The sequence below is a fragment of the Dendropsophus ebraccatus genome, chromosome 2, assembly GCF_027789765.1.
Source record: "Dendropsophus ebraccatus isolate aDenEbr1 chromosome 2, aDenEbr1.pat, whole genome shotgun sequence".
Lineage (NCBI taxonomy): Eukaryota > Metazoa > Chordata > Amphibia > Anura > Hylidae > Dendropsophus > Dendropsophus ebraccatus.
Window position 1 is genome coordinate 162787733 of NC_091455.1, and position 15344 is coordinate 162803076.

The 15344-nt window shown below is 38.8% G+C and overlaps 1 protein-coding gene across 2 annotated transcripts in view; it reads right to left on the reverse strand.

Annotated features, from left to right (window-relative positions):
* Window positions 1–15344, reverse strand: part of RBMS3 (RNA binding motif single stranded interacting protein 3) — a 426067-nt gene that overhangs the window by 87548 nt on the left and 323175 nt on the right. For both annotated transcript variants that reach the window (XM_069960405.1, XM_069960407.1), the window contains exons 5-6: window positions 7039–7196; window positions 241–320 (exon numbers count right to left, since the gene is read on the reverse strand). In XM_069960405.1, coding sequence (XP_069816506.1) covers window positions 241–320; window positions 7039–7196 — 238 coding nt within the window. The remainder of the gene's footprint in view (window positions 1–240; window positions 321–7038; window positions 7197–15344) is intronic.

Consider the following 15344-nt stretch of genomic DNA (forward strand, 5'->3'; position numbering starts at 1 on the left):
CCCAAGACCTGCATTAGACAGAACTTAACCTGAAGCTAACAGATACAGGTGTCAGGATGCAGGAGCGCTTACATTATAAACATAAAGGTCTCAGTAGAACCATTGGTACAGCCTGATGCTAAGCAAACCAGACCAGCAATCACAGTAATATGAAACTGGTTGCTGGAAACTTGGTAGCGAATGTCTATCATAAGGACTTATTTGGACTTATGCTTTAAATCTATAATCATACACACCTACCTGGTACACCTGGGGGTGTTTTTAAATATTTTCCATTGAAATGTTGAATTACCACTTCACATTTTTCTGTGGATTCCATTCTGTAAAAGAAAAGGTTTTTGGATTATTAAAAGTTTTTTCTTCCATAAATTGAAATAGTTTATACTTTCATCCCATATCTACAAAAATGTTACTGTCACTAATTGCAAACACTTCAAAAATTCTTATAGGAGTTTGAAGATGGAAAATCCTCACAATTTCTTACAATGAAATCAAAGATGGTTCAGCACACGATTATACAATGCAATGCTGTTGATTTCTTTCTTCTTTGTTGATCAGCAAATAACAGAAAGATACAGTATGTGTCCTCCACAAACACCAATCTACAATTTTCATTTTGACTTTGTAGAGAGTACACTAAGTGACTGTCTCAAGCTAGCCTTTGGAGACTATTGTCTCTGAAAGTCTAAGTGGAATGAAGATCTGTTTTTTTGTAGCTGCAGGCGCTTGGTGTCAAACAGTGTTATGCTGCATCAAACAGTAGTGACAATTTCATTTCAATACACTGGGCGCATTTTAACAAGCAAAGGCAGTCCCAGAAAAGAATACAATATGGGAGCTGCCAACAGTAAAAAACCTCAATAAGTGTTGTCCTTTGAAGGCAAGAAAAAGGAAAATCAAGTGAGCCAAGACAAGAAAATGTGCTGTCACTCGAGAAGCAATATTGAAGAGAAAATGTCCATTTAGTTCTTGGGTTTCACTCTGTTATCCATTGATGGTTCTGCACTCTTTCTAAAAATGTTTTGTTCTGCCAACCACATAAAATGGACATATGGTTACCTCTTCATTCTCATAAAACTTTTACTGTGCACATAAGTTTTTATAATAGTTTGCATTTAAAAGGCATGTATTGTCTAGATTTTCTTTTACTGATTAGAGCCAGATAATGAAACGTTCTTTTTTTCTAATCTGTTTTAATTTTTGGTTGTAATTTTTCCCCTCATTTTCTGTACATTGTTATGAGGGCTGCCATTTTGCCTGAGCAATTTTATTTGTGAGGCTCATACCACAGCGGCTAAATACTTTCTTACCTTTCCTCATACTGTAGATCCAGAACCAGTGGGCTCTCTAGGAGGTACAGAAGTTAAAGACCACAGTTTAGTTTTTTGCAATGGGGCCCCATGAATCCAAGCTACGCCCCTGTCCCTGGTGTCTGTTGCCTCCCTATGTCAGCTGAATTTTTTTTTTTTTTCCTAATAAGCAAGTGCCACGGCTTCCATTTGCCTGACATGGCTTGGAACCGTTCCCTCATACCCTAGGCGGGTGCCTGACAAGTGTGATGCTTGGTAGTATACTGCAGGGAACCTCTGTTTCTTCACTTCCTCCCAGATTCCGTCTAGCCGACCCAGCAGAAAAGTGCCTCTAAGGTGTCTAACAATCATGCTAAATATAAAGAAAAGTCCAGTGTGACACATTTTGGACAAAATTATAGCACAGACTGCACCATTACTACATCTGTGTCATTGTCACTACCAAACAAAACTAGGTAGCATAGGTGCTGAAGATCCATACACATAATACTACGTATCCTAAGAAGAAATAGTTGGGTGATACAACCAACCCATAAATTACTGAATGCCCTAACCTGCTAATGGATTCTTTTTAACTGTAAATTGGTCAAGACCCCCTCACCTCAAAAATTAGATTGGGGAAGATCCACATTCAAACAGAATATAAAAGTAAAAGTGGCCTCTAGCTTTTTGTCTCATCCACAACCCAGAGATTAGTCATGATGCTGCTACATGAAGTATCACTAACTATTACTATTATAATTCTGTAATGCTTCTTCCATGGAAAATACAGCTCTTTTTTACTGTGACTGTGTACACAGTAAAAGTGCATTCAAGTGAAAATTTTCATGTACCATTTTAATCTTTGTGCTGTTCACCAAGTGGTCAACAAATTTATGTTTTTTATGCTGTCCTCCTTTTGAATAATAAAAATGTTAAAATATGATATTCTGAGAGCCATAACTTTGTTTATTTTCCTGTCAGCAAAGCTGTGTGAGGGCTTTTTTGTGGACCAAGCTCTAGTCATTGGTACCATTTTGGGGTAAATTTTACTTTTTAATTGTTTTATATTTTGTTTTTGGTGATGGTGGATGAAGAAATTAACAGTTGTGGCATTGCTTTCCTTTTTGTATTTTTTTTCTGGTGTCCGTGTACAGTGCATTAGTTATGTAACATGTTTACACACAGTAAAAAACAATGGCATTGACTTGGCAGAAGGACAGGTGGCACACCTTTCAGGTATCCGATTTACACCCCTGAAATGTGATTGAAGGGTGCTGATGGGTCACATTAACAGCCAAAGGTCTATACTTCCGTCAATGCCAATGTGTCACTGAAAGAGATGAGCGAACCATGAGCCTGTTTGGGTTCATCAGAAACCAAATGCTCTGCATTTGATTACCAGTGGCTGAAAAAAATAGATGCAGCCCTGGCAAGTTCTGGAAAACACAGATACAGCCTATGGTTATATTCATGTTTTCCAGGCAGTCTGAAGATTGTGTGAAAATAAAAGAACTACAAAACATGTTTTGTGTTAACCTCTCTGCCTCCATGTCACCATTTTTATTGGGACATGAATAATGCTACAGAAAGAGCAGACAGAGAGTGAATGCAGCAGGCGCTGCAACATCACTGATGCAAAAGTCTGCAGTGAAATGAGATGTTCTACAAAAGCTTTAGGCAAGAAACATAGAAACACAGAACATTGTTGGTAGAAAAAGACCACTGGGTCCATCTAGTTTTTCCTTTTAGTATTCCATTTCTTATTATTTTAGGATAGATATATGTTTATCAAAGGCATGATTAACCCCTTAAGGACGGAGCCATTTTTCGTTTTTGCGTTTTCGTTTTTTCCTCCTTGTGTTTAAAAGGCCATAGCACTTGCATTTTTCCACCTAGAGACCCACATGAGCCCTTATTTTTTGCGTCAGTAATTGTACTTTGCAATGACATGCAGAATTTTTGCATAAACTACACTGCGAAACCAGGAAAAAAATTCAAAGTGGGGTGTTTTTACGCCAATCGCCCTGGGGGAAAACTGACTTGTTATGAATGTTCATCAAGTTGTTATGAATACAACTATATATAACATAACTTTTCTTTTATCTGATGGCCTGTAAAAAATTCATACCATTGTTAACAAATATATGTTCCTTAAAATCGCTCTATTCCCATACTTATAATGCTTTTATACTTTGGTCTATGGGTCTGTATGTCTGTAATTTTTTGCGCCATGATGTGTTCTTTCTATTGGTACCTTGATTGCGCATATACGACTTTTTGATCGCTTTTTATTACATTTCTTCTGGATTTGATGCGACCAAAAATGCGCAATTTTGCACTTTGGGATTTTTTGTGCTTACGCTGTTTACCATGGGAGGTCAGGAATGTGATTAATTAATAGTTTCGGCGATTACGTACGTGGTGATACCAAACATGTTTATTTATTTATTTTTATTTAAAACATGGGAAAAGGGGGCTGATTCAGACTTTTATTAGGGGAGGGGGCTTTTTACTAATAACAACACTTTTTTTTTTTTACACTTATACTAGAAGCCCCCCTGGGGGACTTATAGTATAAGTGCATTGATCTCTCATTGAGATCTTTGCTGTATAGTTATACAAAAGTCAATGAGATCGGCACTCGGATGCTTTCGGCTGCTGTAGCCGAGAGCATCCGAGTGCCGAGCCGGGATCAGCGCCATTTTGGCGAAGACCCCAGTTGGAGCAGGGTGTGTGGATCGCTCCTCCAGGACAACGTCCCAGAGGAGCGATCCACCCCACTAGACACCAGGGAAGTGCTGCATCCGGTAATCGTATTAGCAGGCACGGCGATCGGACCATGCCCGCTAATACCCGCGACCCCGAGCTACACGCGGCAGCTACACGCAGCGGTTCAGAGCAGGGTCGCTGCACGGCCCCGCTTTCAACACCTCTCGGGGACATGACGTCATATGTCACTAAGAGGTTAAATTCAGTTTATTTTAGATTTACTACCACATCTGCTGAAAGTTTTTTTCCAAGCATGTACTAGTCCTTTTTCCATGTGCTTCTAATCTTTCCTCCAACAGGGGGTAGACAGATTAGGAGGGATGTGATGGAGAGCTGAGAGAAAACAATGCATTCTCAGAATTGTAGTACTAAGCAGCTGCTTAGGCTAGGTTCACACAGCGTTTTCAGCATCCGTTTAATGCATCCGTTTTTTGCAAAAAACGCATGAAAAACAGATTGCAAAAAACGGATTCATTTGTGTGCATCCGTTTTTCCATTGACTTCCATTATAAAAAAAACGGATCCGTTTTTTTTGGCGGACCAAAACGGACCAAAAAACGTTGCTGACCCTATTTTTCTGGACATTAAAAAAAAACGGATCCGTTAAACGGATGCTGAAAACGCAGTGTGAACCTAGCCTTAACCAGGAAGCACATAACTAAACTAAAATGGATTTTTGGTGTTTCAGAAGTGAAGCACACAAGTAATCAGTTCTATATGCATCTGAAACCTGATGTGCCACTTAAATATGTAAGTACAGATATGGTTAAAGCTAGGTCACTGGTGGGCCAGGTCAGAGTTATCAGTTTATAGACTTTAACTGACACTGTAACTCCCTTTTTGCATTCTGACTTCTCTACACAGGTGTAATGGGTAAATTTTGCTGTTTTCACACATTATTTTATATCATACGTCATGGTGCTTGTTCCAGTAAAAAGTGATCTTTTATCATCTGCAGATTGTGTCAAGTGGGCGGGGCTTCACAGCAACAGCCCCACTTAGCCCCACCTACAGCATCCCCGTAGGCCCTGCCTCTCCGTTCCGTCAGATATGGTTAAAGCTAGGTCACTGGTGGGCCAGGTCAGAGTTATCAGTTTATAGACTTTAACTGACACTGTAACTCCCTTTTTGCATTCTGACTTCTCTACACAGGTGTAATGGGTAAATTTTGCTGTTTTCACACATTATTTTATATCATACGTCATGGTGCTTGTTCCAGTAAAAAGTGATCTTTTATCATCTGCAGATTGTGTCAAGTGGGCGGGGCTTCACAGCAACAGCCCCACTTAGCCCCACCTACAGCATCCCCGTAGGCCCTGCCTCTCCGTTCCGTCATTGACGCATAGGCCCCACCCCCTCGACTGTCCAAAAAGATGGCCCCCAAACAAAGATAATTTTGGGTAGACAGTTATCTTCCTTATGGAGGACAGCTGTTTTGTCCCTTTAAAAAACATTTTTTAAGGGTATCTGTAACCAACACGATCCATTGTATATTTGTGAATTTCACAGATGTATTCTAAAATGGTTGTTTTTCCGTCCAGCCATCCTGAAATAAACAATTTAGCTGTTTTCACTACATTATAAAAATCTGCCTAGTTTGGCATGTGATCCAATAGATTTTAAATAATCTTTATTACATTTATTTATTTGCAGATCTGTATGGTAGTGCTCTTATTTACATAGGAAATGGCAATGCACTAACCATACAGGTGGTGTTAGTCCATCCTGTGTGAGAAAACATGTCAGCCTGAATCATGTCAGACAAATATAGCTGTCTATTAAAAAGCTTTTTGTGTATGTATATTACATCCTACTCACTGTAAGATGCAAATGAGCTCTCCTCCACAAGGCATTGTAAGATAAAGCTCTGTGCAGTTTCAAGCACAGCAAGGCACAGCTTGTTTGCTTCTATTATTGGTAGTAGAAATGTGTGCCCTTGTGCTGTGGATGCTACAAATAACATGCAGTTGTGGGTTAGATAGCAATGATATTCAGCAAGATATAAAATGTTATTCCTTTTTGCATTGACTTTTCTTACTGGGTATTTGAAGGAAATTTACCATTTAAATTTTTTTTTAATGATTTAAAGCCAGATACTAAAACATGTTTCTTTCTAATCTGTTTCTTATGTTCTTATTGTCATTTTTTTAATCTTGTTTTTTTGTAATTGTTATGGAAGTTTCACTCTTTCGTGTGCTATTTGTAACAGCATTTAGTTATATGCTTTACAACAAGCTCCATGGACATTGATGACAATGGACAGGACCTGTTTGACCTTTAGAGAGGTCATTCCAAAGGGATGTGGAGGCTGAGCCATGAGCTTCATATATTGTATCTATCTACTGGAATTACTTGAACTGTTATGATGTACAGATGACTTTCTTGCAGCCCCCTATTTATTGCCTCCTGCTTTGTGTTCTCTCTACAGGGTAGATGTGGGCTTTTTAAATGCAGCCTCACGAGCCAATTCATGTTTATGCTGGAAACTTGACAACTAGGGATCAGCGAATTTACACTGTTAGCAAAAAGTTTCGCTAAACTTGACAATCGGCTTGTCTGTCAGCTGGCTTTGAACTCTGGGCTACTCCTAGGTCCTGGAAAAGCTGGATACAGAAGTTTCCTTTTCCAAGCACCCGGAGCGGCACAGAGTTCAAGGGGCTGCACGCTGACAAGCCATCGGCTGAACTTAGCTTCGCTAGCCCTGTAAATTCGCTCATCCCTATTGCCAACAAATACCTACTACCACACAATGCCAAATACCACTGTGCAGTGCACATAATATACCCTAGCAGTGCCAAACCCGTAGCACAGTGCACCAATAAATACTACTGTATTTACCTCTAGTAAACCAACACCATAGTGCAACAGTCCTGTCCCATTTCCCAATGTGGTAATTAATTAATTATTATTAATTAGGACATTAATATTATTGTATACTTTTGCTTTAAAAACATATTGACTAATAATATATACATACCGTGCAAATCCTACTCCTCTACTCACTCCACTGGCATCTCTTAATATTCTCGTAGATATTACATGTCCAAATGGCTTCAGCATGTTTTCTAGTTCCTGTTCATCCATTGAAATAGGCAAGTTTGAGATGTACAAATTTGTTGGGTCTTGTTCTTGTTGCTATAAAAGAACACACAGAAAACAATCGGTTTTGAATACAAAACTAAATACATATTTACTGTCTCTTTTTATTGTTTACAGCCTGGATAGGTTAAAGGGGTATTCTCATTTCAACCAACACAAGTAAGCGTGTAGGACTTTTTTAATCTTGAAGGATTTTTGCAAATATTTTCATTCAGTAAACTTTCCTCCTTCTCCTGTATAAAGCTATAGTGTATACATACTATATTATACATAAATATGTAAATTATACTCATATCTACACCAGTCAGATTGCTGTTTTTAGAGCAGAGTGGTGGTCTGTAAACTCTACAATGAGCTGTAAACAAAGGGAGGAAAAGAGCAGCATATGAGGAGATGGAGGCAAGTTTGCTAAATTAATGCATTAAAAATATATATTTAACCTGAGATGGGAATACCCCTTTAAGTCTAATGGCCATGACTAATGCTGCGTTTACACAAACAGATTTATCTGACAGATCTTTGAAGAGAAAAAACCAGGAACAGACTAAACAGAAATCAGGTTATAAAGGAAAGACTGGGATCTATCCTCTTTTTAAATCCATTCCTGGCCTTGGCTTCCAAAATCTGTCAGATAAATCTTTCTGTGTAAACGCACCCTAATGCTACGTTTACACAGAACGATTATTGGGCTAATTTTCGCGATAACGATCAAATTCGAACGATAATCATACATGTAAATGCGGCAAACGATCGATAAATCGTTCATTTTGATCTTTTAACATGTTCTTAAATCATCGTTTGTCGTTCGCAAAAAATTCGCCAATCGTTCCGTGTAAACAGTCCTTCACTGGTTTTACCTATGTGTGAGATAGGCTTAAGCGATCGCAAAACGATCGCAAAACTAATTTTCTGTACGATATATCGTTCCATCTAAACGCTGATCGCTATAAAAAAAATCGTTACTTCGAAATCGTTAATCGTGTGATTGGGCCAATTATCGCTCCGTGTAAACTTAGCATTAGGGTCCGTTTACACACACAGATTGTCTGACAGATATCTGCCAGATTTTTGCAGCCAAAACCAGAAATGCATTTGAAAAAAAGAGAAATCTCAGTCTTTCTTTTATGACCTGTTCCCTGTTTATAGTCCATTCCTGGCTTTGGTTGTAAAAATCTGTCAGATATCTGACAGATAATCTGTGTGTGCAAACGGAACCTAACCGATCGTTTAAATGATCGTTTAATGACTGTGGAAACGATAGTTTTGCACGACAGATCGCTTCGTGTAGACGCTGATTGTTCTTCAACTGGACATCGCTCACTCACGATCGCTTAACGATCGATTGGGCGAATTATTGCTCTGTGTAAACTTAGCATAAGGTTAATCAATTAGATAATTATAAAAAAATAAATAAAGCTACATTTTTTAGGGTTAAAGGAATTCCCAAATGACAGAAATCTCACACCTAAAATACTGTTATTAATATGCTACGCCCCCCCCCCACCCCCATAAATGTTTCTGATTGATCAAGGACACATTTCTGTAATATTTTATTTCAGTAGCATTGAGTTCAAAGGCATTGTACAACAATAAAAGTATTATCAAGGATTAGGGGGGAAAAACCCCAATGCCTTTCTTTCAAAAACAGTCCCTCCCCTGTCCTCAGGTTGTGTGAGGTAAATACAATTCATTTACTTCAATGGAACAGAGCTGCAAAACCCACACCCAATAAGACAAGAGGACAAGAGCGGTGCTGTTTCTGGCAGAAAGGGGTCATGTTTTTCTAAGCCTGGGCAACCCCTTTAAAAAAACAAGGCTGCACAATGCTTGAAACCACACTATGCATCTATGTGTCTGTTTTTGAAGTTTATCTCCATTTGAGTGGATGGGGCAGAGTTGCAAAATCACACACAACCTGTGAACAGACAGATTTGTCAAATTTTTGGGAATAAAACAGCAAAACTTATCTAATCCTGTTTAACTCTTTAACCCATAGCTGCACCAGGACGTTACTGAAAGTCCTCGTGCCGCTATGGGAGTTCAGAGAGGGGTCGCGCGGCGACCCCCCTCTGAACTGCCGCGATCCCGGGTGCCACATGTAGCCCGGGATCGCGGCTATTAGCGGGCACGGTCCGATCGCCGTGCCCGCTAATTAAGTACTTAGAAGCAGCTGCGATTGCGGGGGGAGCGATCCCCGCATCCATCCCGGGTCGGGGTCTGCGCCGTAATGGCGCTGATCCCGACTCGGCATTCTATTGCTTTTGGCTGCAGCAGCCAAAAGTAATAGAACACCGATCTCATGGATTCATGCAGTATAACTATACTGCATGGATCTCTATGAGAGATCAGAGTGCATATACTAGAAGTCCCCCAGGGGGGCTTCTAGTATATGTGTAAAGTAAAAGAAAAATGTATTTTTAATAACACAAAATCCCCTCCCCTAATAAAAGTCTGAATCACCCCCCTTTCCCCATTTTATAAATAAAAATAAATTAATTAATTAATAAACAAACATGTTTGCTATCGCCGCATGCGTAATCGCCCAAACTATTAATTAATCACATTCCTGATCTCACACGGTAAACGGCGTCAGCGCAAAAAAATCCCAAAGTGCAAAATTGCGCATTTTTGGTTGCATCAAATCCAGAATAATTGTAATAAAAAGCGATCAAAAAGTTATATATGCGCAATCAAGGTACTGATAGAAAGATCACATCATGGCGCAAAAAATGACACCTCACACAGACCCATAGGCCAAAGGATAAAAGCGCTATAAGCCTGGGAATGGAGCGATTTTAAGGAACATATATTTTCTTTAAAAGGTTTTAATTTTTTACAAGCCATCAAATCAAATAAAAGTTATACATGTTACATATCGTTGTAATCGTAACAACTTAAGGAACATATATAACAAGTCAGTTTTACCCCAGGGCAAACGGAGTAAAAACAACCCCCCCCCCCCCAAATAAAAAAAAAAAAATTCTTTTTCAATTTCACCACACATATAATTTTTTTCTGGTTTCCCGGCACATTTTAGGCAAAAATTACATCTGCCATAGCAAAGTACAATTAGTTGCGCAAAAAATAAGGGCTCATTTGGGTCTCTAGCTGGAAAAATGCAGGCGCTATGGCCTTATATACACGAGGAGGGAAAAACGAAAACGCAAAAATGAAAACTGGCTGTGTCCCCTAAGGGTTAAGGAGATGAAGATTGGTGGGTGGCATTAGCTGTGAAAATTTGAACACATCCATAGCCCTCTCTGTAGCCACAGGCCCAAAGCTAAGGAGAGGATTATGGATATGCATTGGTAAAAATCTCCAACTGTCTGCATTATCGTGGACCCCTTTATTCACAAAAGGTTATCTGTGCAACTATGGGCTATACAGTGACTTGCCCATTTTTTACAGCACAGATCATGGATGTGTGTATGGAGCCAAAGAAAAGAATTGGTCCTCATTCGCCCCGCATTTAGAGGTGAAAGGGACCTTAATGTATCAACCAAAATTTACTACTAACATGAAGTACATTTTGCTACGAGAAAACAATCTCAGAATCACTTATCATAAGTTTAAGTTTTAGGAACTTATTAGCACACAAAACTAGAATGTTCCGATTAGAAAAATAGGCCTCTTGACAGAGTCCCAAAAAGTTCCATCATATTACACATATGGTGGGATTTAGCAATTTAGTACAGGTAAGGAAGGACATATCTGTATGGCTGAAAAGGTACCATGATCGAATGACAATCTAAGCTTTGACGCATTAAAAAGCCCAAATACAGCAATAAAATGTATATAAAAATTAATATTAAAATGTATGTTTTGTGTTTTGATAACACTATGAAATATAAAGTTTTTCTAAAAATCCATCAGAGGCTAAGGTATGGTCCATTTTCCTCAAGTTCAAACTTTGCTTATGAACGTATGTTCTTAGCTTGATTCACAATCCAGCAGTAGAAATCAACTAGTCCTCTGGGGCACATCAGTTTTTCAAAGCTCTACATTTCTTGAAGTAGTGCTACAGCTTAAACTAGATCTAGTGGAACCATTAGCCTCGGGGTGCATTCAACAGGATGAGTATTATATTGATTGAACACAACACTGTAACAAATAGCAACAATATGAAGTCATGCTGCCTACCTTATATTATTAAAAGAAGTGACTCCCTGGATAACTGAATGGCTTATGAAGGAGGCTTTATAGAATATATAGAATGCTTGGTATGTACAATACTTATGTGTATAAAATCTGGCTTTTTCCTGCAATTTCACAATAAATTTTTGCTTTAGGAAATTGAAAAGGTTATATCCAGGCATAGAAAACATGGCGACTTTCTTACAGAAACAGCACCACCCCTGTCCTCAGTTTGAGTGTGGATTTGCAGCTCAGTTCCACTGAAGTGAATGGAGCTGAATTCTAATGCCATACACAACGTGAAGACAGTGGTGGTGCTGTTTTTGCAAAAAAGTAACAAGTATGGTAGAGGTCACATAAAAAGAGGCAATATTATTAAGGCTGGGTTCACACTACATGAGACACCGGCTGTTCTGTGATCCGGCGGAGGGTTTCAGTGAAGATCATCCCTGAATGAATGAATGAATGAATGAAATGAAATGAATGAATGAATGAACAAATGAATGAATTCAATGACATATCAGTTTTTACTGCAGCCGCTAGGGATCCTGGCCAGAGTGTTTACTATGTGTATACACACTGACAGGATTCCCTCTGACTGCAGTGCAACATAAAATTTCTATTAATCATGGCGTTGTTAAAACGGCTGTAATTAATAGAAATTTTATGTTGTGTGAATGTAGCCTAAAAATGTGCACCATTTTGCTGCAAACTATTGGTTTAAGTGCCATAAAGTGGAAAATGAAAAAAAAAATCCAACGTTATGCTCTGATAATTTATTTTAGAAATACTAGAGAGATATCCAGCCAATGTTATTATAAGTAGGCTATATGAGTGTCAGTGCATTTACAATATAAAGTACTGTAGTCCTGATTAATTGGATCCAGGACAACCATTGTATATTGAGAATACTGTCTCGTAGACCTAAACTCTATGAGAAACTGATAATTGGTTTCAAAGCCTCCAAAATATTCAAAATAAAAAGAAAATAAAGATTTAAAGAAAATACAAAAAAAAAAGCTATGGATAAAGCAAGTCCTTACATGCAACAGTAAAAAACAGCAACTGAAAATTATAAATCACTTTCTATCTAGAGTACTGGAGCATTTTCAGTGTCCTGGACAGATCAGCAGGGCCCAGAAAAATAAAATGAAGCTGCCTTCACCAAAGTTATTCACATGTACTGCAGAACCTTAATATCTGTGGCATTGTATGTTGAGTCTGGTCTCAAGTTACGATGGTCAAGAAAATAACTCTATATGTTGAAAATATTGTTGCCTGAGGCCATCAGTAGATATAGTCGGGAAGAGAGCATGGTGGCCATGCCATTCACTCCCTGGCCATTCACTAATTCTGATAACATAGCCTCATAGACTAGCCTTGTTGGAATTAGCCGATCAGGAGATACAACCAGAGAGTGGACTGTTTTTTTTCTAATGACAGATATACTTTAAGGTTATTGTTCAACGGTTAAGTTTTTTTTTTTTTTTTAGTTAAATATCATTAATAGAGATGAGCGAACCTCGAGCATGCTCGAGTCTATCCGAACCCGAACTTTCAGCATTTGATTAGAGGTGGCTGCTGAACTTGGATAAAGCCCTAAGGCTATGTGGAAATAATGGATATAGTCATTGGCTGTATCCATGTTTTCCAGACAACCTTAGAGCTTTATCCAAGTTCAGCAGCACCAGCTAATCAAATACCGAACGTTCGGGTTCGAAACGACTCGAACCCAAACCCGGGTTCGGGTTCTCTAATTAAGATATATTTTTTGTGAAATAGAGAAATATCTAGATAAAAGTCACCACCCGCTAAGTAAGAAGGGGTTCATAGATTGTTATTACGCCTCTTACATTATTATTGCCAAAAACCTTACAGATTTGCTATAATATACACAGCTGTTTTTAGCAGGAAGTGACAATTTACATTAAATAACAAGATTTCCAAGATTGAACTTCTGAACTGCTACTGTTTTTTTCCTTCTCATATACAATTATAGCTAAATACAGGCTGGAAAATGCATGAAATGTAAACTATTACAGCTGTGATTGCCAAAGAGAATTAGACATTTTTATAGATTTTATTTTGGATATATTTGCATTTTAAAGAAGACATTACAGTAAAACTATGGTGCACTTCAAAAGTAGTGTCTGGCATAGGAATTATTTGTACCAGTGTTTGTCAGTTTTTTTAAGCCATGTACCCTCTCATTAAATAAATTATGCATGACATGTACCTGTAATTTCAGGTTACTTGTCAGGGTAACTTGTCCTGTGGGTAAATGAGAAGCAGAACTCTATCTGAACTGTCTTTAGCTATGTTCACACAACATAAAAAAAGAAAAAGGGCGGACAAAAGGCCAATTATTCCACCTAAACTAGAATAATGTACCAACAGTCGTCATTGCACTGATGGGCAACCAAACGGCGAAATGATGAATGTCATTTTGAACAGAGAGAAAAAAATGTTGTGGGAACATAGCCTCTCTGTTTCTTTGCATTTTCCTTACATATTCCGCCTCCCCCTCCATAGATTTTTAGCTCAGATAATTTATCATAACCAATAAACAAAAGTCATTGCAAAGCTGATTTTGAGAGAGGATGAACGTTTAATGGGAAGGGGGAGAAGAAAGATTCTTGATAACAGGAGATGGAAGCATTCATATCTGAAATTTGTTCTGATTTTTTATTGTACTATACTGTCTACGGAGTAAGTATCTCTAAAAGTAGTACATGCACCTCTTAGAGAGATAGTAGTATGTCTATGGAATTAAGGCACAATATCCTAGGACACTACAATCTACCTGTCAGGAGCCGGCCGTCATGCTCGGCTTGCGGCACTGCCGGAGCGTGCGGATGGCCTCCTGCAAGTTCTGACAGCATCTCTGGCAACCGGCCTGGATGGTTGCGGGAGCAAGTGACAGGGTCCCTGATGACTGCCCCCCTCGGCTAGGGGAAAATGTCCTTAGTTATTGCTGATTGGCTCTGGTGTTGTGATTGTGATGTGCTGACTGGTGGCTGGCACCACCAGTCAGCTCCACAATAGTTTGGGGTCTGGAATCTCTGCCTAAATCACGCCTGGGGCTGGATCTACCACCCCCATCATGTCTCATTGCCTACGATAGAGCCTCTTTAGAGTGTGACTAAGCTAGTGTAGTATCCTGAATTTCCCTGGGTTCCGCATTCTGGCTTGACTTTCTGACTATTCCTCCCCAACTTACGAATCTGTACTGCGATGACTGATAAATACGGACCCGGCTAGTTGACTCAGTGATTATTGTGTTTGTGTTACACTTTTATCAGCATAGCAACCAGTTTGGGGCCGGCCTGCTAAGGAGCTGACAACTCCAAAAGAAAGAGACAGTGGGGCAGGTGCCAGCATTAGGGCTGTCCTGTGTTTCTGGGTCCCAGCCTGACACTACCTTCAATTTTATCTAGGTTATTTACTCTCTGTCTCAGGACATACTGAAGTCTTACAGAACAACTGGATTTCTAGGCTGTCATATTCTGCTGAAGTATCTCCTAATCTTTTTTCTATGTATGAAGCCATAACACATACATTTCTCATAGTCCCATCTATACCGCTGTTTTACATAAAAAATATCACAATGCCTTTTGCATTTATGTCAGACTGTTACGGGATAGTTAGTGTAACGGCAAAGATAGCCTTAATCTCTTAATGAAAGATGACGGGTCTACTCATAATGATGACATTAAGAGGGTACAGAGAGAACTCATAACACTATATTTATAACTTTTTTTAACAGTTATTTTTTTCTTTTTTACTTTTAAAGTAAAAGAAAATAAAAGTTTTACAAATTGAGTATTGCAATCATACTGGCTAGATTATAGACAACATGTAAGTTTTACCGCACAGTAAACGACTTTTTTTTTCAATTTCACCACTCCTTTTTTTTAGGCGCTAAAATGAAATTTGTCTCGGTCAGTGAGGGGTTAAACTGCTTAGACTTGCTTATATCCCGATGGCTGGTTCTCCTTTGATTGGACCTGTACTACTGGATGTGTCTGCCCAGCAATAGATAGAATATCA